The sequence below is a fragment of the Myodes glareolus genome, chromosome 25 (genome assembly GCF_982192425.1).
Source record: "Myodes glareolus chromosome 25, mMyoGla1.1, whole genome shotgun sequence".
NCBI lineage: Eukaryota > Metazoa > Chordata > Mammalia > Rodentia > Cricetidae > Myodes > Myodes glareolus.
In genome coordinates, this window is record NC_142050.1 from 7,529,056 (window position 1) to 7,554,222 (window position 25,167).

Here is a 25,167-nt window from a genome sequence, read left to right on the forward strand (position 1 = left end):
CAAACCACTGTCTGGAAACAAGATGGATAAAAGTGGCTGCAGGGCTCCATAAGGGCTTGCCAAAAGGGAGAAGGGTTCATGCTGGAAAGCCAGCCCTCCTCTTAGGTTTTCTATTCCGCTTTGTAAAGGAAAAGAATTGCACTCAAGGGACAGAAGTTAACAAAGGACACCACTCAGATGCTGCAATGAGCAGCCTGTCATTTTTCATATGGACTGGAGTCAAGGCAGACGGGTAATCTTAGCTGACTTCCCTTCACCTGCTCCTCTGATTACAGACAAACAACTGGTGTGGTCTCTCCTGCTTCCTTCCCAGCCAGCACCCTGGAGCAAGACCGGGAAGCTTTATAGGAAGCAGCTATTCCTACCCAGATGCCTAACCTTCTCGCCTGATTGCTCCCTGGAATGTGTAGCCCGAATAGCAGGTCCTGCGGGAGGATAAAGGGAGATGGCCTTGAGTGGCCACTGCTGAGACTCACCCTGCAGGTGGTAGGCTGGTAGGTGGACTTTCAGTGCTCACGCGCTCGTTGGGAGTATTCACTTATTTTCTTAGGGCAAACAGGTATTCCTTTTGTAAAGATCAGTAAAGACAAAGAAGTCATGAGAGCTTCTGCGGGATGATTGGCAGTCCTCCTCCCTCTGCCTACCCCACTGCTTACCATCCGTCTCTCTCTCTCCAGCTTTCGGCAGAGGGTAGGGGACATAAGGGTGAGGTGAAAATGAGGGAAGTGAGTAACGAGAAAATAAATGTTAGCCTTGCTAGTAATCAGAGGAACGTCAAGTAAAGCAATCTGTTGCCGTGCAGTTGGCAGAGAATGAAAGGATTAAGTTCAGTGTGGTCTGTAGTTTGTGTGCTGAAGGATCAGTCTCTGGCTGGTGGCACCCCTGGGAAGTAGTAGAACCTTTCAGAGATGGGCTCTAATAGGAGGGAGTTAACCTGAAGGGGACATTATATTCCCTACCCGTCTCTGTTTCTGTTTCGGCTTCCAGGCTACAACAAAATGAACAGGTTTTCAATGTCCAACCAGCAAGATGCAGTGTGCTGCCACAGGCCCAAAGTGGCGGGTCAAGAACCTCATTCTCAGACTTCTGACAGCACAGTCTTCCTTCCTCATGTTTATCTGGGTGTTTTGTCGCCCTGTCAGGTGTCTAGGAAACTATCTTCCGCAAGGACAGACTGGTGCACTCATATTGAACAGCGGCGTGTATTGCAGCAATTCCTGACTCTTCAGTAAGGGCACAGACCCGTGTAGCCACTTTTTCTTACAAAAATATGCACATGAGCAAAAAGACATAAAGACATTGCCAAAAATCACTGGTGGATATGTGTGAGTGGATAATTCTTTAGCATTAGCTTTGCTGTTGTTGATATTTTTGACTATTATTACCTATTAATCTTATCCTTTAGAAAACAAAACTTGATAATTCCCAAATATGAAAGGAGGGAGAGGAAGACACAGTAGCAGCGATGGAATATTTTTAATAAAAATGAGCAGCAGGTGTCCAGATCAAAGTGGCTTGAGAGTGGGCACGTGCCTATATGTCCAGTATTTTCAAGGTTAAAGCAATAGGATCACCATGAGTCTGAGGCCAGCCTGGGATATATCCCGAGCTAAAGGCTAGAGTAGAGCATTTCCTGGTGTGTGGCTTCAGCTAACGTATCTTCTGTGGTGAGATGGTTTTACTAAGTGGGCAGTCAGAGGGCCCAGAAATCTTCCATCTCTTTTATGCTTCTTCAACTACCTCATCTAGAAAACTGTCCCCAAGCCAGAAAACGACGAAGTGATTTGCTTTTGAATAAGATCGTGTTTGTAGTACACTTTATGGAAACTGCTGGATCGTGTTCCATGGGTGCCCAGCGGCTGCCTCTGAGATGGGCAGGGACACTCAGTTGTAAGTAAAAGCAATGACCTGGCCGCAGCATGTGGGGTGGTAACAGTCAGCGATGTGTAATTAGCATTTGACTCAGCGATTTTGCTTATACACTGAAGAAAACAAAATACATGTCTGTACAAAAACTTGTACACAAATTCGTTACAGTTCCTAGGTCAAAACAGCCCAAACGGCCACATGCATTGCATATGTAACTGCATTCCACTGAACATTGCTCGCAAGAAGAAATGAGATGCTGATAAAACTGATGAGATGGTGTGGACGAGCCTGAAAAACTTTATGCTAAGGGAAGCAGGCCAGGTACAAAACAATCCACTGATAGGAAATTTTCATACAGAACAATCCTTAGGCAGAAGTGGGACTGATGGTTGCGAGGTTCTGAGGAAGGAAAGAGTGTGGGTACACAGTTTCTTTTAGAAGCAATAAAATGTTCTGGAACAACAGATGTCCAGGAAGAGTCCCAGCCTGGGCCCAGAGTCAGTGGTATAGCAGTGATCAGGGGCCTTGAACCAGACCAATGATTCTTCGTGACGAACGCAGGCATATAAAAGTGTGTGGATAAAGGGGTGACCCACTCAGTGACTTACTGAGTCACACTGTGGCTTCCATGAAGAGATTTTCCCCTTCTTCCTTTTTTTTTCTTTTTTTTTTCCTCTTAAATTTTATTTCGTTTTATCCTGGGGGGAAGGGGTGTGGGAAGGAGATGGGTGGGATTGGGAGGCATGACGTGAAAAATAAAGAATAAATAAAAGAAAGTTAAAAAAGGAAAACCTTCAAACAAATGAAACAAATATCAGTGAAAAAATAATGTTCTGGGATTAGAGACTAGCCATGATTGCATGACTCTGCAAGTATATGAAAGGCTGCCCGATGGTGGTGGCTCACGCCTTTAATCACAGGGAGGCAGACACAGGTGGATCTCTGTGAGTTCAAGGCCAGCCTGGTCTACAAGAGCTAGTTCCAGGACAGTCTCCAAAGCTACAGAGAAACCCTGTCTAGAAACACGCCCGTGTGTGTGTGTGTGTGTGAAAAACCAGTGACATGCTTCACATGCGTCTCAGTCAGTGTTCTGTTGCTGTGAAGATACACCGTGACCACATCGGCTCTTGGAAAGCTTTAATCGGGGCTGGCTTGCAGTTTCAGAGTGTGGTCCATTGTCATCGCGGCCAGGAGCATGCAGGAAGGCACAGTGCTGGAGAAGTAGCTGAAAGTCCTGCATCCGGATCCACAGGAAGCAGGGAGACAGAAACTCTGGGCTTGGCTTGAGCCCTTGAAACTTCGTCCAACAGCAGCACACTTAACCCCACAAGTCCACACCTCCTGGTCCAGCAGTTCTCAAATGATCTTTCACAGGGCTCCCTTATCAGACACCCTGCACAGCAGACAATTACATTATGATTCAGAACAGTAGCAAAATTACAGTTATGAAGTAACAACGAAAGTAATTTTATGTTTGAGGGTCACCAGAACAAGAGGAACTGTATTAAAGGGTCACAGCATTAGGAAGGTTGAGAACCACTGACCTAAACAAATAGTGTAGCTATTGTTACTACTCCATGGTAACCAAGCATTCAAATCTATGAGCCTATGCGGGGGCATTCTTATTCCAATAACCAGAGTATGCATATTAAAAAAATCCTTTACCAAAACGGAGTTAATATGAAATGAGCATAGTATCTGGCCTTGAGTAGCTCTTTTGTGGATAATACTTGCTTTTCTACCAGCTGTAGAAAAGCTGGTCAGAAGGAGTTAATGGAGTTAGAACACACACCACACACACACACACACACACACACCCCACACACACACGGTTGATAGTGATAGTTATATGGGCATTAACTCAACAGATGTGCAGTGAACTTCCTCCTCTGTATGTCCTTTGCCCCTTTCCTTGGTTTCCTAGGGTGGGGCAGTCAAATGCCCCGCTGTGACAGCTCTGCCCGTGACTACTCAGAAGACTCTGGCTATCATCTGTCATCGTATCTGTGATCCTGGGGGTCTGGCTCCCCCGAATCCTGTCTAGATCTGGAAAACAAAATGCCAGAAACCTAGGATGGTTGAGGCTTCAACCCAGGTCCACCCCTTGTCTTTTTGAGGTACCCTTTGTTTAACGCAGACCAAGTTTATAGGTCAGAAACCAAGCCTGTTTAGCTCTGGGCTTCTCACAGGCGCACCATTGGAGAAGCTAGGGCGGGCTGTCTGCGAGGGCAGGAAACAGATGGGAACAAACTGCAGGTAGCCAGAGCTTACGCTAGTGTGTGGTGAGGATTTGCTCTCTCCTTTCAACAGGAGCCAAAGTCACAGCTCAGGTAGGATTGCAGCTCCTATTGGCAGGATAAAAATATAGCTCAGTTTGACTATGGAGGCACTGTTTGACTATCTCAGCCTTTAAGGGCAGGGAAAAAGGAAAGATTACAGAAGACTGGGGCGTCCCTGCTGGTAAGGGGGCCACTGGGGAATCTCAACCCTATTGTACACAGATGGTAAGGGTTCTCAGAGTTTGGGGCAGGGCCGGGGGGCTGGTCCAAGTACCCTGGTATCTTCTGGACTAATCTGTTGCTGACTTTCATTGTTCAACAGCTCCTCTGGGAATATATGTAAATGGTAGTCCATTTCATCGGGTAAAAATACACGTAGGTGCGTTTTTCGCAAATCCTTACATATGATCTCGGTTGGTGAACTGTTGAAGAGGTCCATATATCTCCAGAGCAGAATAGACTGTGACTCAGCTGGCAGAAGGCAAGACAAATTGCAAAGGAGAATGGGAGCGGGGGTATTGATTACTCGAGTGCTGCTATCTGGAGAACTTCTGTTTGTACTGGGATGGGAGAGCGGCACGGGTGCTGGGAAAGTAGAACTGATTTTTGGAGCACCACACCAATACGGAGACACTTAGATAAAAATCAACGAAAGAATTCCCTTTACAGTAGCTGGAGACGGTGAGTGCTAGAGAGTCGAGACACAGTCCAACCTCTCTGGGAGAGGAGTTTCTAAAATGATTGGCATCTTCCCTGGTTGGTGGAGAGTGAGCCAGCGAGGACCTCTCTGGCTTCAGAGTTCTTCTTTGTGGGTCCCAGCAAGTGCCAAAGCTGGCAGAGTAACAAGCCAGTGAGGAAAGAAGGAAACCCAGTTCAAGAGAGTCTGACACCAGGCGGTTTATTCTAGGTGTATTTAAGTACAGCAAATTTCCTGGTGTCTGATCACTACAATGCTAAAGACTTACTACATCAAAGCTCTTTTGCAAAGCCTGTGTGACCTCTTCCATAAGAATGAGTTCTACAACTTAAGGATCTAGGGAAAGATCTGGTGAGGTCTAGGTCATCCTAGAGGTCACCAAGCTACAAGGCACTGTGATGTCTCCCCTCAGGGTGGGTTCTATTGACTGAAAAACAATAGTCAAGATTAAGGTTGAGAGAAGGATCTGGGGCAAACAATAGTCTGTGGGATTCAGGTGTGGGGGCCCTACAGATAGCTCAGGTCACCAGCCTATTAATTATGTCCTCTACCGTCTTTCTGTGCAGAAAACAGGTGTCCGTGCCCTCCACTGAGGAGATAACCCTGTGAGTTTAACATTCCTCATTTCCCCAGTGCCTGTTTGTGAGTCCTCTGCACTCCTGAGCACTTCTGGTCAACTTTCGAACAAGGTGAGTGGGCTTACTGTCCTAACTGCAGCAACCAGATAGCCCCATCAAAGCCAGTCAATGAAGGGAGGGTTTATTTCTGACTGTATCCAGGAGGATACCATCCTGTGTGGCAGGGAAGGCGTAGAGGCAAGAGCGGGAGGCTGACTGGTCATGTTGCATCTACAGTCAGGAAGCATAGCGTGAACAGGAAGTAGAGCTAGGCTAGAGAACCCACTTCCTCTCGAAAGATCCACCTCTGAATGTTCCACCACCTTCCCAAGAGTGGCACCATTTGAGGACAAAGCATTCAAACACATGAGCCCGTGCAGGATATTTCCCATGCAAACCGTAGAGTGAGTCATGAGGAAGTTGCTCATCCTATTACTATAGCAGAAAAAGGCGTTCTGATGGGCTTGGATGTTCTATTCCAAGAGTATCAAGTACGGAGGAGCGGGTTTGATTCAGACCATGGGGGACTCCAAAATTTGACTGATTTGAACCATTCTCTCCAGAAGACCAAATGAAAGGTTCAATAACTATGGCTAAATGTTCAAGAATTCTAGATCTAGCATTTGGATATGTTGAACATAGCAGGGCCGTTGGATCAGTAACCTGAGTGGCTGGAGGACAAATCCTAGGTGTTGATTTTTGAATTAAGGGCAAAGATCCTATTTTCAGAGTGGAGTGCAGAGAGGTGCAATTGCTCAAAGAGGTTTGCATGAGCATCAGGAGGAGTTCAATGACACTCAGTCCTTAAGGTGACTCAGTGACCCACATTTTAAATTTTATTTTTATTAATTAAATTTGTTCTTTGACAGTTTCATACATGTACATAATGCATTCTGATTACTTTTACCCCATCCTCCCATCTGCACCCCCTCCCCTTACTTACAAATCTTTCTCACACTCATGTTTTATTGTTGTTGTTTGTTTGTTTTGTGACCCACTAACTGAGGCCACTTGTGTGACCCTGGGTTTGAAATTATCTGTTGAGGCCTTGTGGACTCACAGTTGGGTACACTACTAATAACAATGGCTCCAGAATCTGTCAGTAGCTGATAGTTAAGCGTGGAGGGATGGGGTGCCATACATTCTTTTTCTGCCTATGACTGAATATCGATTTATACAACTATGCAGGTAGCGGCAGCTGCTGATCGCAGTGACTGTGGCATGCCTAGAGAGAGCATTTTGTAGCGTTCTCTCTATCTTCTGACTTTTACATTCTTTCTGTCACCTCTTCTATGATGCTTCCTGAGCCTTGAGAGGACAGTATAAATGGCAACTTATTCTGGGCAACTTTGGCAGCCACGAGTCTCTGTATCCACCACTGTTCACTGCAAAGGGAAGCTTGTCAGGTAAGGCCCACAGTAGCATTTATCTATGGATATAAATGCAGATGTTTAGAAGGTAGTTTGGCACTACATCAATTTCGTTAGACAACAGTAGTTCCTTTCTGGAGTTTATGACATCTCCAGGCAAGGTTTTTGACTGGGTTTGCAGACCAGCTATAGATTCCCTCCTGGGGAGATGACCTTGACAACTGTGGAGTGGCTGGTTAACCCTCAACAGTTGTGCCGTCATAGCACAGAGGGTACATCCTGCCCAGCAGTCTGTAGGTCACTGAAATCTTTCACTCCTAACAGTTTCACTAGCACCTTCTAGCACTGTGAAAGCTATCCAAAGGGAGGAGTTCAGTTCTAGCCTAGCACCTTCTAGTGCCATGAGAACCATCCAAAGGGAAGAGTTCAGTTCTAGCCTATTCTATGTCTAGTTTATAATCCAGGTGTGTGGTGTCTTCAGCAATAGGCTTTATCATCTAGTTCTGGTGCCCCATTTTTCCATAGCTCGACTCTGCTCTGCCAGCCTATCTGTGCTTGCGTGGCGTTCCTGTAGCTTTATAGTGACTCTGCACTGTTTCTGGTAACCTAGGCCATTGTTTTAATAGCGAACAGATTTATGTGATCAGCAGCCCAAAGGAAAGGAGGAAGAATCTGAAATCGTCTAACTCTTCAGGTGACGAGCTGTTCCACCAGGTTTCTGAGATCATCTGATGAAACCGGGTGGCCCTGTGGCTCAGGCTCCTCACTGCTAGCTGAAGATCTGTGTCCTTCCAGATATGACAGGAGCCAGGGATGCTTATAAGGGGGAACATGAATATGGAGGTATCTTGAATATAATGGTACATCTACAAAACTTTTGTTCCAATCTTCTGTAAGGAGCCAGAGATATCCATCATTCAGTATTTTTTTGTATTTTAAAACAGATCAAAAATCCTCTTAGTAATACTCGCATATTTCCTTCTTGCCATTGATTGATGTGCTTCACTACTGCAATGTTTTCAAAACAATCTTCGAAGACCACGACCCTTTTCCAGATGGGTGTAGGATTCGTGAACTATTCCATCTGCCAGAAGCTATTTCCCAGCCCCCTGCCGCTGAGCTGGACCACATGGCCACTTCTAGGGAATGTGCTAGTCCTTGGATGAAGCATACAATGTGTGACCCCAGCTCGCCCTCCCTTGCTTCAGTGCCTGAAAAGCTCAAATGCTGCATGGCCATGTTTGCTGATGGTCAGGTTGCTGTGTGCTCGCTGACACCCAGGTGGAGGTGGCTGGGAGTAGCATTGCTCGCCTGCAGCTGGAGGCTCGTCTGCTTCTCTCCCCTGCATCGCAGCCTTCTGCATTCCCAGGGGCTCTCCTGCTTCATATGGACTGTAGTCTCTTCCCTTTAACACACTTACTAAGACATAATTTATACTCAGTACCATCACACTTTTCAGTGTTTACCTTGATCAGTTTTGTCAAATTCAGGCAGTCATGTAACCATCAACAGAACCCCAGCAGAGTTCTGTCCCCCTAACTTCTCCGTGTGCTCTGCAGTCCACTACCACCCTTCCTCCTGAGTCTTTAGTACACATGAGATCTGATGTCTGTCCCTATAGGTCTGACTTTTCCAAGTTTTATACATATGGAAACCATAGAGCACCAAGCCTTTAGGGTAAAAAACAAAGACACCGCATTTATTATGGAATATTTTGGATTTATAGAAAAATTGCAAGGTAATACAAAGTTTCCATAGGCTTTGGCTGGCTTCCCTCCTATTAACATCCCACATAACTGTATGACACCTGTTAAAATTTTTAATAACCTGCATTGGCACAGTACTATTATCTAAACTGTTAACTTTGTTTGGGGCTCACTGGTTTGCCCAGTAGTGCCATGTTCCTTCCAGGTTCCATGTTTGGCTGTGTGGCTTTCTTCAAGATGTGGATGCTCTCGAAAGGTACTGATCTGGGATTTGATGCCGAGCCCTTTTCTGACTTTGCACAGCATTGTTCTTGTTTCTAAACTGGGCTGTGGACTTGGGGGAGGAATCTACAGATGAAAGCTTTCTTCACACAGCATCATCTCGGGGGTGCCTGCTTTCAGGTGAGTTCGCCTCACGTGTGTCGGTAGCTTGCTCGTGTTGACTGAGAAATAGTGCTTCTCTATGCCTGCATCACAGACTTTTCGCTTTACTCTTTCAGCAGCTGAAAGACAGCTGGGCTGCCTCCAGCTTGGGAGACGATGAATAAAGCTGCTATACACTTACACAGAGGCTTCTGTGTGAATATATATACATACATGTATTTTTTTCTCTTTCCCTCTCTCCAGGGTAAATTGCTCGTTGTGGGACTGGCCGGTTATACAGCATGTGCTCAGCTTTCTGTGAAACTGCCAAACTCTTTTCCCAAATAGCTGCTCCATTTCACCTTCCCATCAACAATCTTACAGGGGTCCAATTGCTCTGCGTCCTCATTATTTTAATGTGTTCTGGTTAGTGAGTGATTCATTGTAAAAAAATAAAATAAAATAATAAAAGAACTTTTTAAATTGGCAAGTATTGTATTGTATCCCTTGAATCCAACAAAAGCCCATTTATTTCCCCTAGCTTCAGCAGAGAATCTTGTCCAATCTATGGGAAAATCAGAAAACACTTGTTTATTAGACTTTCTTTTAAAAAGTAGATGTATAATATATATAATTATATATAGTTATAATTTTATAAATTTATCTATAATTTTATAAATTTCTACAGAATGTTATGTAAAATTATATAGATAGACATAGATATACTGGGGTGGAGGGGGAAAGAGCGTCTCCTGTAGCCAGCGGACCTGGGATTTGTATGTAGCTGAGGATGCGCTTGAGCTGGATCCTCTTGTCTCCACCTCCTGATTTGGGATTGTCCCACCAAGCCCACTTACTGTGGTACTCCGGGTCAAACTGCAGGCTTTGGGCACCGTGCACTAGCCCTCCTGGAGCCCTGTCTCCAGTTCTTCACCAGACTTTGCAGGCGCACCCCGCTCCGTTCGTTTGATATTTAGGAATGAGCTGATAGTGTGGAAAGGAAATAGAGCTTGGTGGGTCCGCTAGCAGGCGGCTGAGAAAGAACAGCTCCTTTCCCTCGCTCACTTTAGTAAATCATCTCACGAACTGAGGGAGCCCCGGCAATGGAGCCCCGGCAATGGAGCCCCGGCAATGCCTGTTCCCACAGTTGTGCGCTGGTATGAGCTGAGGTCACCTAGAACGGAGGTCCTTACTCTGTAGCAACCCCACTGGACCAGGGCTGTTACTTTCCTCGGAGAGGGTTATGACCTACAGCTGGCAGAGCCTACTTCACTGAAGATTTTATCTCTGGCTTTAGAGATAAACTCTTGTTTATTGCCCTCAACTGCTTTCCTAAATCTTTCCTTAAAGGCTGTATTTAATAACTGGCTTCGGATAAGAAAAATAAGAAATGTATGTGTGGGGATAAATATTGGTTCTTACAGGAGATTTGGCTGTCTTTGCATTCTTTCCTATAGCTTGATATATCCAGCAAACACTTGGATATAAAAGAAGCCCTGACTTGGGATCCAACCACATGAGTTTCAGTCCCAGGATGTCACTGACTTTGAGTATTTTATTGGTGGCTCCTTGGTCCTTAGTTTCCTCATCTGGATAGAAGTGTGTCAGACGTAGAGGGTGTCTGACCCTTCCATAATGCCTAATCGGCACTGGAAGGCAAGGAACCTCAACAACTCAGGATGCCGGCTTCTCTAATGGCCTTGTTGCCATTCATTCTTCTCTGAGTGTAGGAAGTTAAGGCTACCAAGCCAAAAGGAGCCAACCTGGAGTCGGCCTGGTGCTGTCAGAGGCCCTGACCATGCCTAGCCAATGAGGGGTGGCCACGTGGTGTCAACTATCAGTTGTCATTAGAGCGCCTGGGTGCTGGGAGAGTATATAAGTTTCCCCCCATTGTTAGATAAACAAGTCTGCTGTATGCCTTCTCCCTGACTCCCAGTTGGTGTGGGAGAATTGTCTGTATTCTGTCAATCATATTTTAATAAAATGCTGATTGGCCAGGCAGGCAGTATAGGCGGGAAAGCCAGACAGGAAGTAGGGGTGGAGCAAAGAGACTGGGAGTATTCTGGAAGCAGAAGCTCCCTCGGGACTCCTGCGTAGATCACCGAAGAGGCGGCATGTAACTTGCCCAGCTGAGAAAGGTACAGAGCCTTATGGCTAACATAGATAATGATAATGGATTAATATAAGTTATAAGAGTTAACAAGAAGCCTGACCTAATGGGCCAATCAGTTTATAACCTTTTGGAGTCCTGTGTGTGATTTTTCCTTGGGGCTTGCCGGTTGTGGGGTACCGGGTGGGACAGCAACCCCAACAAGCTGGCCCCTCATGTTACACCCAGTATCTGAGATGTTGACACTGTGCCTTCTCACCCGTCCCTGAGGAGGATATTAGGGCCCAGAGACATTAACTGTCTCCTGGAAGTCATTTCAGTAGAGAAACCAGGGCAATCTCTAGCGCATTTGTTTGTGCTTCATCCACTCTGTCTTTTAGGAATGCTATCCCAGTTTACCTGGAAGGAGCCGATCAAACAGCCTGTTCTCTACCCTTTGATCCCAGTGACTCTAGAGTGGACACAGGACCCACATATGGTATATTCCAAAACTCCCACTAGAGAAACTGGTGACCGTTTCGTCTCCTGAAGGGCTGAAGAAATGGGGATTCAGAGCTGAGAGAAAGAAAGAGTTCAAATATGAACCTTTAGATCCAACTATGTCTGAAGTTTATAGTCTTGAAACTCACCTGAACAATATGCCTGCTGGCATACATTTAAAATATTAATTTATTGAGACAGGGCCTCCTTTAGTTTAGGCTAGTCAAACTGACTACTTAGCCAAGTATGACCTTGAATTCATGGTCCTCCTGCCTCTACCTTCTGTGAATGCTGGATTTACAGGTTGGATGTTTAAGTCCGTTTGAGCTGGAATGGGTTTTGGTAATGACTAGGTTCTGAACTTTGTTGTTCTTGTCACACATGTCCCTCCCTGAAGGTTCCAGAATACTAGCTCCTTTTGATAAAAACAAAGTTAACTTTTAAAAGCTTTGTGAAAGGCAAGGTCTGAGGCGGTGCTGGTTCCCCCACACCCGTCATAAACATTGCTCATTTACTAGAAGTCTTCCCGATTCAGAATTCTTGGCAGCCACGGTCAGCTATTTGGATTTGCCTCCAACCTGGAATCTGTGTTCCAACAAGGCTGGAGACCTACCTACATCTCTGCACTGAGGGTGTCCGTGAGGAGCAGGAAGCTACTTACAGTCAAAGCAGGAAGCAGGGGATTAATGGTGGCCTTTTGGGGGACACTAGTTGATCACAAAGTCAGGTGCAGCTCTGATATATTGGTAAAATCTAACAGTGTTAGTATTTAGTCATGGACCCTTGCCAGAGAGGGGCTCTGGGGTGGGGTCTTGGTGCAACATCTCTAAAAGGGGAAATCAAGCTGATTCCAGAAGTTGTGGGGTGGGGAGCGTTGTAGAAGGTAAGAGGGACCTGGTAGGTGTCATCCGGTAGGTGGGCAGCCTCAGAAAGTACCTTCAGGGCCCTCAGCCCTGGCCCCACACCCGCTTTAAAAATTGGCTAAAGCACAATGGACTTGCCTCCCCTCCATACCCAGGGGTGCTGGCTTCAAGCAGAACACATTTTCTCAGGAAAACCTTCCAGCACCAAAAAAAAAAAAAAAAGTGTCGCCCTTTCTAAATCAGTGATTTCTAATTCCGAGGCTGACGGGCGCTTTTCTCACTTATCCAGAACTCAGAATCAACTTGACATTTCTAAAATTACATTTTGAGGGGAATGAATCCGTAACGCGTGTCTGGAGTCAGAGCCAGTTGGGGAAGGAAGGCCGGCACAAACAGAATCATTCCTGGCCCCTCCTTCCGTGTGTGTGTGTGTGTGTGTGTGTGTGTGTGTGTGTGTGTGTGTGTATTCTTTATCTGTTCACTGGGGGAAAGGGAGGGGGCACAAGGTCGTGCTGAAACCATCAGGAACAGCAGGAAAACCAAAGAAAGGCTGAGGAAGAGGCTTCCTATCCTTGTCTCAGGCTCCGGTGTCACTGTAGCTCAGGCTAGCCACCCGCCATGAGATGGAGAGGAAGCAAGACTGTTGGCAACGATGGTAAATACACTTTGTCATCTTCATGTCAGAGACAGGATTAGTGTTACAGTGCACAGGCCATGGACAAGGCAACCAAGCGGCAACTGCTTCTCCTTGAACAGGTTGAGGGGCTTTGTGTGCGTGGGATCAAAACATGCCTCTCAAAAGGGATCAAGAGGCTGCCCTAGTGGACTGCAGATGGGAAAGGAGACTGAGTCTTTTTCTTTTCTTTCCTTTTCACAAAGAAAATTCAGGGAGAAAATGCTCCCATGAGCAACCCTTTCCTTTTCCTTGTGGTGAAGCTTAGCCTATTACTATGATCCCCTGTCCTTCGGTCACTGATGGTCTTAGATGCAGTCTCCTACTGTTTAGAGTAATCTGTTCACAACAGAAGAACTCCACCTCCCTCCCACTGCCTGGATGGAGTCACCTCCTCACTGGGACTCCTGGGGTGTTTCATGGCTGCAAACAGATGTAATCCAGGGTGAAACCAGGACCCTTAGTCCCCATTCCACATTAATCTGTTGCTCCCACGGTGACTCTAGGGTGGCAGTATCTAATGGTAGAAGCATGTGCTTAAAGCCCAGCCCTGACCCTGATAGGGCACCCTCCTGGCATGGCTAGACAGGACTGAGTAGGGTTGTTCTAGCATCCCAGATGGTGGTTTAGGTAGAGGGCAAGCATGCCTATGTTTAGAGAACTGTGAAGTGTGGCTTCTGATTTTGCATCTTGACAACTTGAAAGTGCATTAATGTAGAGCTGAGGAATCTGCTAGAGGAGATTCTAGTAATGATAGCCTGTACGGGCCAAGGCCCCAGCTGTCTCCCAGACCATTCTCATTCTCATCCCAAGAAGGCACCTCCAAAGTCTTTGTCTCCAGCCCTCAGAGTGCTTTGTCGAGCCCTCAAGCCCTTCCATGAGGTGCTCCTGTGTTTCTGAAGATGGCCCAGAAAACCTTTTCTGAATGGGCAACAGGGCCCGGGAGAGGCCACTGCCTGGCCTAGCACAGAGGACCTACCACTGGACCGCTGCTCCTGCTTCTCACAGAGGATCGTAAGTGTATTGCCATGGTGTACATGAACTACAGGAAATGTGTGGGACCTGACTTGGCAGGCGACCTGTGACATAGGAGGGGAAGTGCCAATTCTAGGATCTGTGATACTGACAGAGTATCTGAGCTGTTAGTGTGCCCACATGTAAATCTGTTGTTACCACCGTTTTCTGATCCTACAAAAATCCCATGCAGCCCATGTAACCTGGTCGCCTTATTTGGGGATGCACGGGGTCTATTCAATAGCTTCAGAACTGCCTGTGGGCCCCACCTGCGCCCTCTAGCCCACCATCCACAGTACTTCTCTTAGCACAACTGGTCTCCACACAGAATCCACAACTTGACTTGGTGTATCGAGTGATGTTTTGTTTAGTGTTTATGTTTTTCTATTGAAGAATGCTACAAGAGGCTACTGGAATACGTTTTTGAGTTCAGCTACGAAGATGGAGACATCAGGATGTGCAACTATGCAGCACAGAAAGGTCCACACAGTGGAAAGGCGCTGTGGCCATTGTCAAGTGTGGTGGGAGACTGTGTGTGTCTTTGGTTGTCCTGGTCCTCACCCAGAGGTCAGTGGAAGGTGGTGTGGCAAGATGAAAGGTTCTTCCTGAAGCTTCTTCTGAGGGTGATAGGGCACAAGCAAGCGCAAACCTTTGTTAGCCTCCTGGTGGCCCCGAGGACATATTATGTTAGCCCACATTCAGGTGTGTAAGTTAGACTGGGATTTCACCACAGCGTCCTGACGCAGCAATGGTTCTGATGGGGCGTCTGCAAGAGCGAGGAGTGGCCTGCTAACTGCTGCTGTGACCCCCCTGTTGTGCAGTGCACACAGAGAACAGCAAACCAAGTAAGAGGGAATCACTGTGCGACTAGAAACAGGGCCTTGACCCTCTCATTTTATTAAAATGGCACGTAAATATTAAAACAGCATACTGAGACTTCTGCAAGCCCTGGAGCAGGTGCTGCGGAGCAGCCCGAGGGCTCCCAGGTGAAGGCTGCATAATCATGCATTGAGCAATTCATGTTCTTTATCAGTTTTCCCAACAGCATCAGGATTTGATAACGGGTCGAGGTCAGCAAAGAGGCTGAACCAGGCTGTCAGGTCCGAGGAAGCCTTGGCGGGCTCTGGGGAAAGAAGAAGAAATGTGAATAAAACCACCTTCTCAAGGACCATCTCTGCCATACTGGGCTCAGGTATCCCATGACCGTTCAGGAATTCCATGTCCCCTGACTGGCCTGCACTCCTGGGGGCTCATGAAAAAGGGGTTCATGCTGTGTTCTCTCTAAATTCACTAAGCATCACCTGTAGCTACACCTCCTGCTCCAGTTCACAGAGCTGCTTAAAACCCCACACACACGTCTTTCTGCCTCAATCAGGAAGCAGCACGGCTATTTCAGAAATCACACTGAATGGCTGAAGAAGCAAGGTACTTTCCAGTGTCTGCTGGAGGGCTCCCTTGGGTCAGGAACAATCTGCTGTTTCTCTTTTCACCCTTCAAAGGCACAGGCCGAGAGGAGGTCATACCCATGCCAAGTCGCTCTGCCATTATGGCCATTGACTTTTTCACCTCTTCCTGTCAAAGGCAAAAGGCCCTTGAAGTGCCTTCCCTTCCCTTGGCAGGCTTGAAATTCCTTCATCTGGCCTCACTGGAGTCCCTCACTCTACTGCCGTTTCACCAAAGCAGCCACCCTACCTTTCCAAATACCATGGTCAGACAGCCGAAGTGTCTTCCAGATGAGAAGAGAATTTTCAAAAGAGCGTTTCATGCAAGTGATTTAGAAACGGGCTACAACTCTCTTCACATAAATCATTCCATGTGAGGACCTACTTCACTGGCTCCGTAATCCATGCTTCCCCGCCCCGGCCACAGGTGGAGGTGTTAGAAGCATGAATACATGTCTCTCTAATAGAGTGCCCTTCCAGCAGGGAGCAGCTGGCAATGTGCTTGCCACCTGGCTGCAGAGGGTGAAGGCATAGGATGGGATTAGAGGCATACAAAACATCTTTGGTTCTTCAAAATGACATTGAAGTAACTTTATACCTTAGGTTCATCTCCCCATTTCTAATCAGAATACTCAATAGGTTCATTACTTTGTTAGGACTGAACCGATGTATGTCTTAATTATGTTGTAAGATTTGAGATGCGACTGGCATACATAGGGACAGCTAGTGATGGAAAGAACAGTTCTCTGAATAGGTTGCTGCTACAGGCAGCCTTAATCAAATGCTATGTGGTTAGCCCTGGCAGCCCCCGGACTGGAGCGAATCTCAAGTCATCACGTTGGAGGTCAGATGAGGACACTGTGTGGGGCAAGACTGATGTAGATGGGTTAGTTTATCTCAATTCCTGATAGAGGCTATAAAGATGGCTCCAGTGAAAATATGCTACACACTTGCTTCCCCTTCCTCCTAACCTCTTGCAAAGGTCTGAGAAGAGCTGCTGAGAGTGATCACAGCCTTGCAGTTAGAAGCTAAGGCAGGTGATTGCACTTTAAGGCAATCCTCAGATCCCCAGGTCTCGGCTTGGAGCAAAACCAGGTGCAAATTATTAGAACACCATAGGAACACTTTCTGACGATAATGGGGCAGACGTTTCCTCTCTGGTCAAAGAGAAAGGGGGTGATAACCAAAGGAACAGAGATAGAACTGGGAATACACATGAGATCTGTCCAGCAGATGCTCACTTCAGTGGCCTGTCCCAAAAGAAAACAGATCTCACAAGCTTGAAAGGACCTCGTTTGACAGCCAGTAAGCCCCGCCCTCCCCGGGCGCTCTCTCTCTCTGCCTTGTGCGACGAACAACGGGATTTTTAAAGTCAGCAAAGCACACTGATCTTCAGCTTCTCATCGCAAGGATCACACGGAGATATACGGATTGGACGCACGCTCATTGGAATGATGATAGTGAGCCAGGAAAAAGTCTGAATGCCATTTCTAGCATCATGCATAACGCCGCATCCCACAGCCTGGCATTTGAGGTCTAGATGTGCAAATGCAAGCTAGTAAAGAAATACAGGAAGAGCAACAGGGCTGCTGGGAAGAAGACAGCTGTCATGGCAGAGGGGCAAGACTGTTACCTTTCAGTGCGGAGCTGTTGTCATTTGAATTGCTCGTCTTTGGTGCTGACCATGACCATGCATGAGGAATGTCTCTGCTCTCTGACCAGCCTAATATTTAAAACCAAAGGGCATTAGATCTAGCAGGAGCAGTCACAACACCTCAGCAGCTGCTGGGCACATGCATGGTTCTAACCCATGTCTCCAGCAAGAAGGCAGAGGATAGTGTGACAAGACCTTTCTCTCAGACGGGGAAAATTCTGAGGGAACCAGAGAAGCATGGGGCCATATCCATTGAAATAAATGGGAAAGTAAGGAAAACAGGGACTTTGAAAGGCAGCCAAGAAGCTTCTAGTATCAGAGCGCTGTTTTGCCTTTTGTGTTTTATACCCATTTTCTTGCCGAGAATGGTGATTTCATAACCACACCAAAAACCGTTAGAAAATCGAGAGCCATGGTTTCCTGTCACAAATGAAGAAGGCTTAAAATTGAATAAACACAGCAATAGAACTAGTAACCACACATCTCTACCAAGAGGGTCATGTGCAACTATTTCCTGTACATTGGGAAGCTGAATTAATACAGTTAAATAAATAGATGAGTGGGGAGAGCTTATGTGAGCACTAACTTTAGGCCATACCCAACAATGACATCTGACTTGTGCCCCTCAGCATTCTGTCATAGCCTTGTGCCCTGCCTGCAGAGCATGGGTGGGGCCTTCAGCACTCTGGCTTTAGGGAAACAAGTCCCATTCCCCACGACGTTTACTGTTTGTCCTGGCTATCCTAGCAGGACTCATCTTTAGTTTAGAAATTTACTGTATACATCTTTGAAGCTCTGCTTTCGTTCTTTGTGTTCGAGGTCTTATCTCTTGAAAGAGACATGAAATCTTTCGTTCTGAACACTTCAAAATATGTAACACAGACCAGGTAGCTGCTTCCTGATTAAGCCCATGTTGAAATGTCGATTGTCAAACAGGGCATCACTATGGGGACCATTATGCCTAAAACTCTGTCCTTTCACAGAGATGGTCTTGCTTACAGCATTTCATATTTCTTTGTAAGGAATAATAGTCTCCACCAAAGTCCTCAAGAGAGACTGTGTTTGGATTGGACAGTTCAGATGGGCGAGGGAATACAGTTTCCAGGCAAACTGCTACAGAAATTACAGAACTGAACAACATTTATTTATTCTGCTATTCTAATGTCCACACTTTCCAGTGGACTCAATTATAGGATTATACTATTTTTATTAGTTTGTATTTTTGCCACATTTAAGGGTCATGAACCCTTGAAGCCTTGGGTCACTTATTATTCATTTCTGCATCATTTCGGACACTGCCTGGCACACAGTGGGGGTTTGGCTATATAATTCTTGAATCAATACAAAGTATTTAAATCTCCCTTTACATGCAAGAAGCTCACTTTCGGTGTGTTACATCTTAAGAGATGGCAGCCTTGTACTTGGCAGCCCATATGGTCTCTGATACTCACTACCTAGAAGTACTTCATCTTAGATGAGCAATACACAGGCTTAATAATGAAGACTGACAAGTAAGGAAACAGATGATCTATGGCCTATTTCTTTGGTATAAAGCAATGGAAAACAGAAAGGATTTTTAAACAGCATTGCTATTCATTGAAACAGTACTTAGGCATACAGTCAGCATGATTCATATGCAACCACCAGAAGCTTCTGGTGTCTTAGGAGCCTTCTGGGATGCTGGGATTCCAACTTCACTATATGAATTTACGAGAAATCCTTGACCTGTTCTCTTACAGCTAGTGAATTTTATGGCATGTAAATTATACTCCAATAAAACAATTTTAAATGACCAGCATTTGGTGTGATCCAGGAATAACAAAACCTGCCCAGTTCCTAGAAAATTGGCCCTTAACCATTTTCCTTCTAGACCCAAATCACATAGAAGCAGTCAGTGCGGAAAGGGAAAGATGTGGGAGCAAATATGTGCCCGGTAGCATCAGTTACGGGAAAGGCTGAGGGGTCAATGCTAACTTGGTAACAGTCCCCCCATCTCGTCAGCACCCGAAACTGTATTTTTGAGCATACCACGTAAGGGGATGATGATGATGCAAGATTTCTTTATAAAGTAAAATATGTATTTTTTTGGTGGGGTGCTGGGGATCCCATTCAGGGTATTGTATATGCTAGGCAAATGCTCTACCCCTGAACTATACCCCAGCCTACAAATGTCATCCAGCTGAATCCCTCTGTGACGAGGTACTATTGGGTATTTATCGCTCAGCTACAGTTATAAGCTATGCAAGCAACATTGAGAATCCATAAGGCGAGGCTTCCTCACCGCAGAGAACATATATGTGGGAGGAAGAACTTGAAGAGATCTCTTCTTTGGGGGCCTAGATGGTGTGATAGTGTTTCCTCAGCAATTTTAAAGACATCTAGACATTATGGCTCCTCCCTATGGTCTGCACAATCAACAGCCAGTATATAGAGTCACATACATGCCCATCTAGCATACATATCCATGTAGCAGATTGAATATGCGTATGGGGTCAGATAAAAAGGCACCGATGTGATAGTAGCTATTGAACAAATCCCTAAGGCAATTCCAGGTTCCTTCATATGGCCCTGGAAATTATTTAGGGAAAGGATGCTATGAGGAGGATTATGGCTGGAACAACAACCAGATTTCAAATGTCTTGGCTTCTGTCAGGAAAACTGCTATGGCGAGAGAACTTAGTGTTGCTAATATTCCAGGAATTGCCATCTACTGTTCTCTAGTCAGTGATAGATGGCTGGTGCTGGAGACTTATCTGTATTCTGTCAATCATGTATTTTAATAAAACGCTGATTGGCCAGGCAGGAAGTATAGGCGGGAAAACCAGACAGGAAGTAGAGGTGATGTAATGAGGACAGGAGAATTCTGGGAAGCAGGAAGGTTCCTCTGGCACTCCTGCACAGACCACCAAAGAGGCAACATGTAACTTGCCCAGCTGAGAAAGGTACGGAGCCATGTGCTAACATAGATAATGATAATGGATTAATGTAAGTTACAAGGACTAATAAGGAGCCTGACCTGATGGGCCAATCAGTTTATAACCTTATGGAGTCCTGTGATTTTCTTTGGGCTTGCCGGTTGTGGGGTACTGGGCAGGACAGAAACCCCAACAAGCCGGCCCTCATGTTACAGATGGCAGAGGCATTAACATATAGGTGTGGCTGGAAAGATGTCTCCCTATGTCAAGAGAAATTCTTTTAATAGAGGGGTAGTGAAGGGTAGAGACAGGAGGGAGCCCAAGCTCAGGAACAAACACACTCTTCCAGCTCTGGGCTCCTTTGATATGTCCATGTGCTACCCATTTGCAGAAACACACATAAAACCTCACTAGAGCTGCCCTGCTCCCTTTGCTTACACATGGGAAAATACCAATGAGCCAGAACTAACACTGCCCGGCAAGGGCAGCAAGCAGTGCCAGAGCGCATGGACCAGAGAACACTTGGCTGTGAATGTGCCTCACCACATATGGGGAAAGGCCCTGGCAGGGCTGCTATCTATCTGGGGGTGGGGGTGTCTCTGAAGGACAAAGTAGGGGCAGGCAGCGCAACAAGGGTAGCCATGACCCCTTCAGGTACGCAGCACACCTGCAGTCTCACTTGGCTTCAGTACAAGTGGACTGGGGGCTTGTGGGTAAAACTAAGTAACGGCAAAGCTAGAGGCCGGTAAGCGGTGCTGCATTCAGATTTTCGTATAGCTCAGCACATATTAGTAATCACTAAAGTGTTGTCGGAAGGAGTTCACATCGTAAGTTTGTCACCTTTTAACCTAGCGTCATGTCTTTTGCCAGTTCTCACTCTCTTATTGCTCGACATCCATCCATCCATCCATCCATCCATCCACCCACACATGCGCACATTCATCCTTCCAAGTATCATTTTTGTTTGTTTGTTGTTTTGGAAGCCTGATTCTGAAACTAGCTCTTGTAGACCAGGCTGGCCTCAAACTCACAGAGATCCACCTACTTCTGCCTCCCGAGTGCTAGGATTAAAGGTGTGCGTCACCACTGCCCAGCTCTAGCATCTTTTAAACATCCACTGAATTCTAGGCACTGAGCTATGACCTGAAAATATGGTAAGTAGCACAACTGTGAATCCTGTTTCTATGACAACCTGAGGAAGAGACGCATGAAATCAGTTTTCCCAGAAGGTGAGGGAAGAGGGTGATTTAAGTACAGGGTGTAATGGGAGTGAGGAGCAGAACCAGCTAGCACAGACTGCTGGGGTGGGGATGAACGGACACAGACAGGCTTGGGGAACTTAGCCAAGTATAGCACTATGAGAGTGTAGGTGTGGATAGCATGCTCCAGGAGAGCGCGTATCAAGCCTGTTGGTGGAAGGATCTGGGTGCACTACAGCTCAGTATGACTGGAGTTCTGAGGATGGATAGAAAATACAGTTCATAGTATGGGGGTGCATGTCTGTAATCCCAGCACTTGAGAGGCCAAGGCAGGAGGATTACTAAAAGTTCCAGGCTAGTCGTGGCTATCTAGTGAGTTCCAGGACAGTTTGGTCTGTATCTCAACACCACCGTCTGAAAAAGGAATCTGGTTCTTTGGCACAGTTATGTCACTGAGTCATGCTCAGTGAAGGTGTGGGAGTTGTGGGCAGCCATGAAACTGGGGCTAGATACTAAAGGACCTTGTAAACCAAGCTGAGAATTTAGCCCTCACTACAGTGGTGGAAAGTGCAAGAACTTGGCAAGGCACATGACCTTTAGAGGCTCCTGGATTTCCTCATCTGCAGAGTGGGTGGAGGAGTCAGTCTTGAAGGTTCCTTCTACAGAGCACCAGGGGCATCTGAATCCTGCAGCTCTCCACGCTCAGCAGGCTTGGAAAGTTTTGCTGCCCCGACGGAGTTAACAATCCCATGGGCCCAAGTGCCCACTGTGTTCCTGCCGTAAATACACCTGGTTCTCTTTCCCTTGACATTTTTCCATTGAGTCCTGGAAATGTTAGTTACCTGGCACCAGGCTAACTCAGGAGGGGAAAGAGATGAGCTCAGTCTGAGGTTTATTTTCGGGAACCCAAACCTAAAGTGTACCCAGATGGCAGTAGCATCTGAAAACTGGGCGCCATGAGGACTGCCCGGCAGATGCCAAGGCTCCACGATGGCGACCGGAAGGAGAGCTCTAACTCTGGTTTGCGCAGCCCAGAGCTAGAAGATCTGTTGGAGCCTTGGTGTTGAGCAGCTAGGACGCTTTCTTGAACCGGGGTCTACTTCTGCAATAAGAAGCCTTCCAAAGCTTCCTTAGTGTCTGCTTGGTGTGCGCTCTCTGGCCAGATTGCCTACTCATATTTAGAAGTCCCAGGAAAGCATAATTTTCTCATCACTTCATGGGTTCAGGAAGGCCTAGCCACAAGTGCTGTTTAATTTTTTTTCAACTTAATACAAACTCAAGTCACCTAGGAAGAGGGATGCTTAGCAGAGGAACAGCCGCCATGTGAGTGACCTGTGGGCATGCTTATGGGAATATTTTCTTGATGAATGGTTGATGTGGGAGGGATCAGCCCACTCTGGGTGGTGCCATTCTGAGGCAGATGGTCCTGAGTTTTATAAGAAGACAGGCTGAGACACTTTGGAAATCACTATGGTGGTTTCACAGAAAATTGGGAATCAATCTACTTCAAGACCCAGCAGTACTACTCTTGGGCATATTCCCAAAGGATGCACACTCTTACCATAAGGACATTTGTACAACTATGTTCACAGCAGCATTATTTATACCAGCCAGAATGTGGAAACAACCTAGATACCCCTCAACTGAAGAATGGATAAAGAAAGTGTGGCACATTTACACAGTGGAGTACTACTCAGAGGTAAAAAAACAATGATATCTTGAAGTTTGCAGACAAATAGATGGAACTAGAAAAAAATCCTGAGTGAGGTAACCCAGACCCCAAAAGACAAACACAGTATGTATTCACTCATAAGTGGATATTAGACATAAAGCAAAGGATAACCAGCCTACAGTCTGCAACCCTAGAGAAGCCAGGAAATTCGGAGAACCCTAAGAGTTCTCCTATATGGATCTCCCTGGGAGATCACCTGAGTAAATAGGGAATGTGGGGAAGAGGGTGGAGGGTAGAAGGGGAGCAGGGAAGAGGAGGGGAGAGGAGTGAGAACATAAGGTATCAGGAAGGTCAAGTTGAGGGATGGACAGAGAGGGAGAGCAAGGAAAAATATCTTGATAGAGGTAGCCATTATGGGGTTAGTGAGAAACCTGGCACTAGAGAATTTCCTAGGAATCCACAAGGATGACCCTAGCTAAGATTCTAAGCAAGAGTGGAGAGGGTGCCTCAACTGCCCTTCCCATGTAAGCAGACTGATGACTACCTTAATTGTCACTATAGAACCTTCATCCAGTAACTGATGAAAGGAGATGCAGAGATCCACAGTGAAGCACTGGGCCAAGCTCCTGGAGTCCAGTAGTAGAGAGGGAGCAAAAAGGTCAAGACAAATAATGGGGAAACTCACAGAAACAGCTGACCCAAGCTAGTGGGACTCTGGACTGACAGCTGGGAACCTGCATAGGACCAAACTAGGTAGGCCCTCTGAATGTGTGTGACAGTTGCGTGGCTTGGGCAGTTTGTGGGGCCACTGGCTGTGGAACCAGGATTTATCCCCAGTGCATGAACTGGCTTTTTGGAGTCCATTCCGTAGGCAGGGAGGGCCTTGGTCCTGCTTCAAGTAATGTGCCAGACTTTGTTGATTCCCTGTGGGAATGAATGGGGAGTGGGCTGGGGAGGGGAAGGGAACTGGGATTGATATGTAAAATAAACAAAAAGATTGTTTTAAAAAACTTTTCTTTACAGAAGGAAAGAAGGCAGGCTGTGTTGTCCACTTGTGGGACTCCTAACAGTGAGAGCAGGGGCTGTCCCTAAGGCTTTGGCTGGCCCTTGGGAGTCTATTCCTCATACCAAGTTGCCTTGTCCAGTCTTAGTACAAGCAGTGGGAGGTGCTTAGTCTTACTGCAACTTGATACGCCATACTTTGTTGATACCCACGGGAGGCCTGCCCTTTTCTGAACAGAAACAGCAGAGAAGTGGATTGAGGAGGAGGAGACAGAATGGGAGGAGAGGAGGGAGCAGAAAATGGGGAATGGGGTCAGAATGTAAAATAAATTAAATTGGAAAGAAAGGCAGAGAGACAGACAGAGAGAGAGAGAGAGAGAGAGAGAGAGAGAGAAAAGAAGAAGAAGAAGAAGAAGAAGAAGAAGAAGAAGAAGAAGAAGAAGAAGAAGAAGAAGAAGAAGAAGAAAAGAAAGAAAGGAAGGAAGGAAGGGAGAGACACAGAGAGAGAGAGAGGCAGAGAGGGAAAGAGAGATAAAGAAAGGAAAGAATGCTGAATGAGCCACAGAGAACAAGCCAGTAAGCAGTCTTCCCTCCTGGTTCTGCCTCTAGGATCCTGTTTGAGTTTTTGCCATGACTTTCCTCAATAATGAACTATGAAGCGGAACTGTAAAATGAAATAAACCCTTTCATCCACAAGTTACTTTTCATTATGGCTGTTATCACAGCAACAGAAACACAGGCGAAGCTACCCCCTCAGGCCACACCTCCAGAAACACTGGCGAGGCTACCCCCTCAGGCCTCACCTCCAGAAACACAGAAATCTCAGCTAATGTAGATTCTTCAACATTCTAGAATGACCTGATCAGACATGTAATTTTTGCTATGAACTCCTACAACCTGGGCAAAGCAGGAGGGAGGCACACTTATTTTCTTCCTTTCTAGCCTGCTGGAGGGCTGCAGGACAGAATGAGGAGAGGCCAGAGGGAAGGCAGGCAGAGACCATTCTAGGAGGTGGAAGACTGAAGAGAGGAAGGGAGAGAGGAGGAGTGATGTGGGATTCACCTCTGTATGCTGTGAATAACATTGGTTAATAAAGACTCTGTCTTGGACCTGACAGGGCAGAATAAAGATGGGGGGAGAGGGAACTAAACTGAATGCTGGGAGAAAGGAGGTGAAGTCAGGAGGTGCCATGGAGCCACCAGAAGGAAAAGAGGCAAGCTGCCAACTGGAACCTTACCGGTA

General features: G+C 46.4%; 1 protein-coding gene and 1 long non-coding RNA gene across 15 annotated transcripts in view; one reads left to right on the plus strand and one right to left on the minus strand.

The window, feature by feature from the left end:
* Positions 1-3,827: 3,827 nt before the first annotated feature.
* LOC146889716 (uncharacterized) lies at positions 3,828-9,391 on the plus strand. Of its 3 annotated transcripts, none has more exons than XR_014999910.2 (4): positions 3,828-4,199; positions 5,412-6,868; positions 8,724-8,940; positions 9,166-9,391. It is a non-coding gene; the product is annotated as an uncharacterized LOC146889716 (long non-coding RNA). The 3 variants fall into 3 exon arrangements; XR_014999909.2 differs by having other exon boundaries at positions 5,412-5,534; positions 6,651-6,868; positions 8,724-9,391; XR_014999906.2 differs by having other exon boundaries at positions 8,724-9,391.
* A 5,512-nt stretch (positions 9,392-14,903) lies between these two features.
* Positions 14,904-25,167, minus strand: part of Ica1 (islet cell autoantigen 1) — a 141,723-nt gene continuing 131,459 nt past the window's right edge. For 10 of the 12 annotated variants that reach the window (XM_087901779.1, XM_087901774.1, XM_087901782.1 and 7 more), the window contains exons 14-15: positions 17,117-17,206; positions 14,904-15,164 (exon numbers count right to left, since the gene is read on the minus strand). In XM_087901779.1, the coding sequence (XP_087757905.1) occupies positions 15,043-15,164; positions 17,117-17,206 (212 nt within the window). In that variant the 3' untranslated portion in view covers positions 14,904-15,042. The remainder of the gene's footprint in view (positions 15,165-17,116; positions 17,207-25,167) is intronic. The other 2 variants (XM_087901784.1, XM_087901783.1) reach the window with 1 other exon arrangement.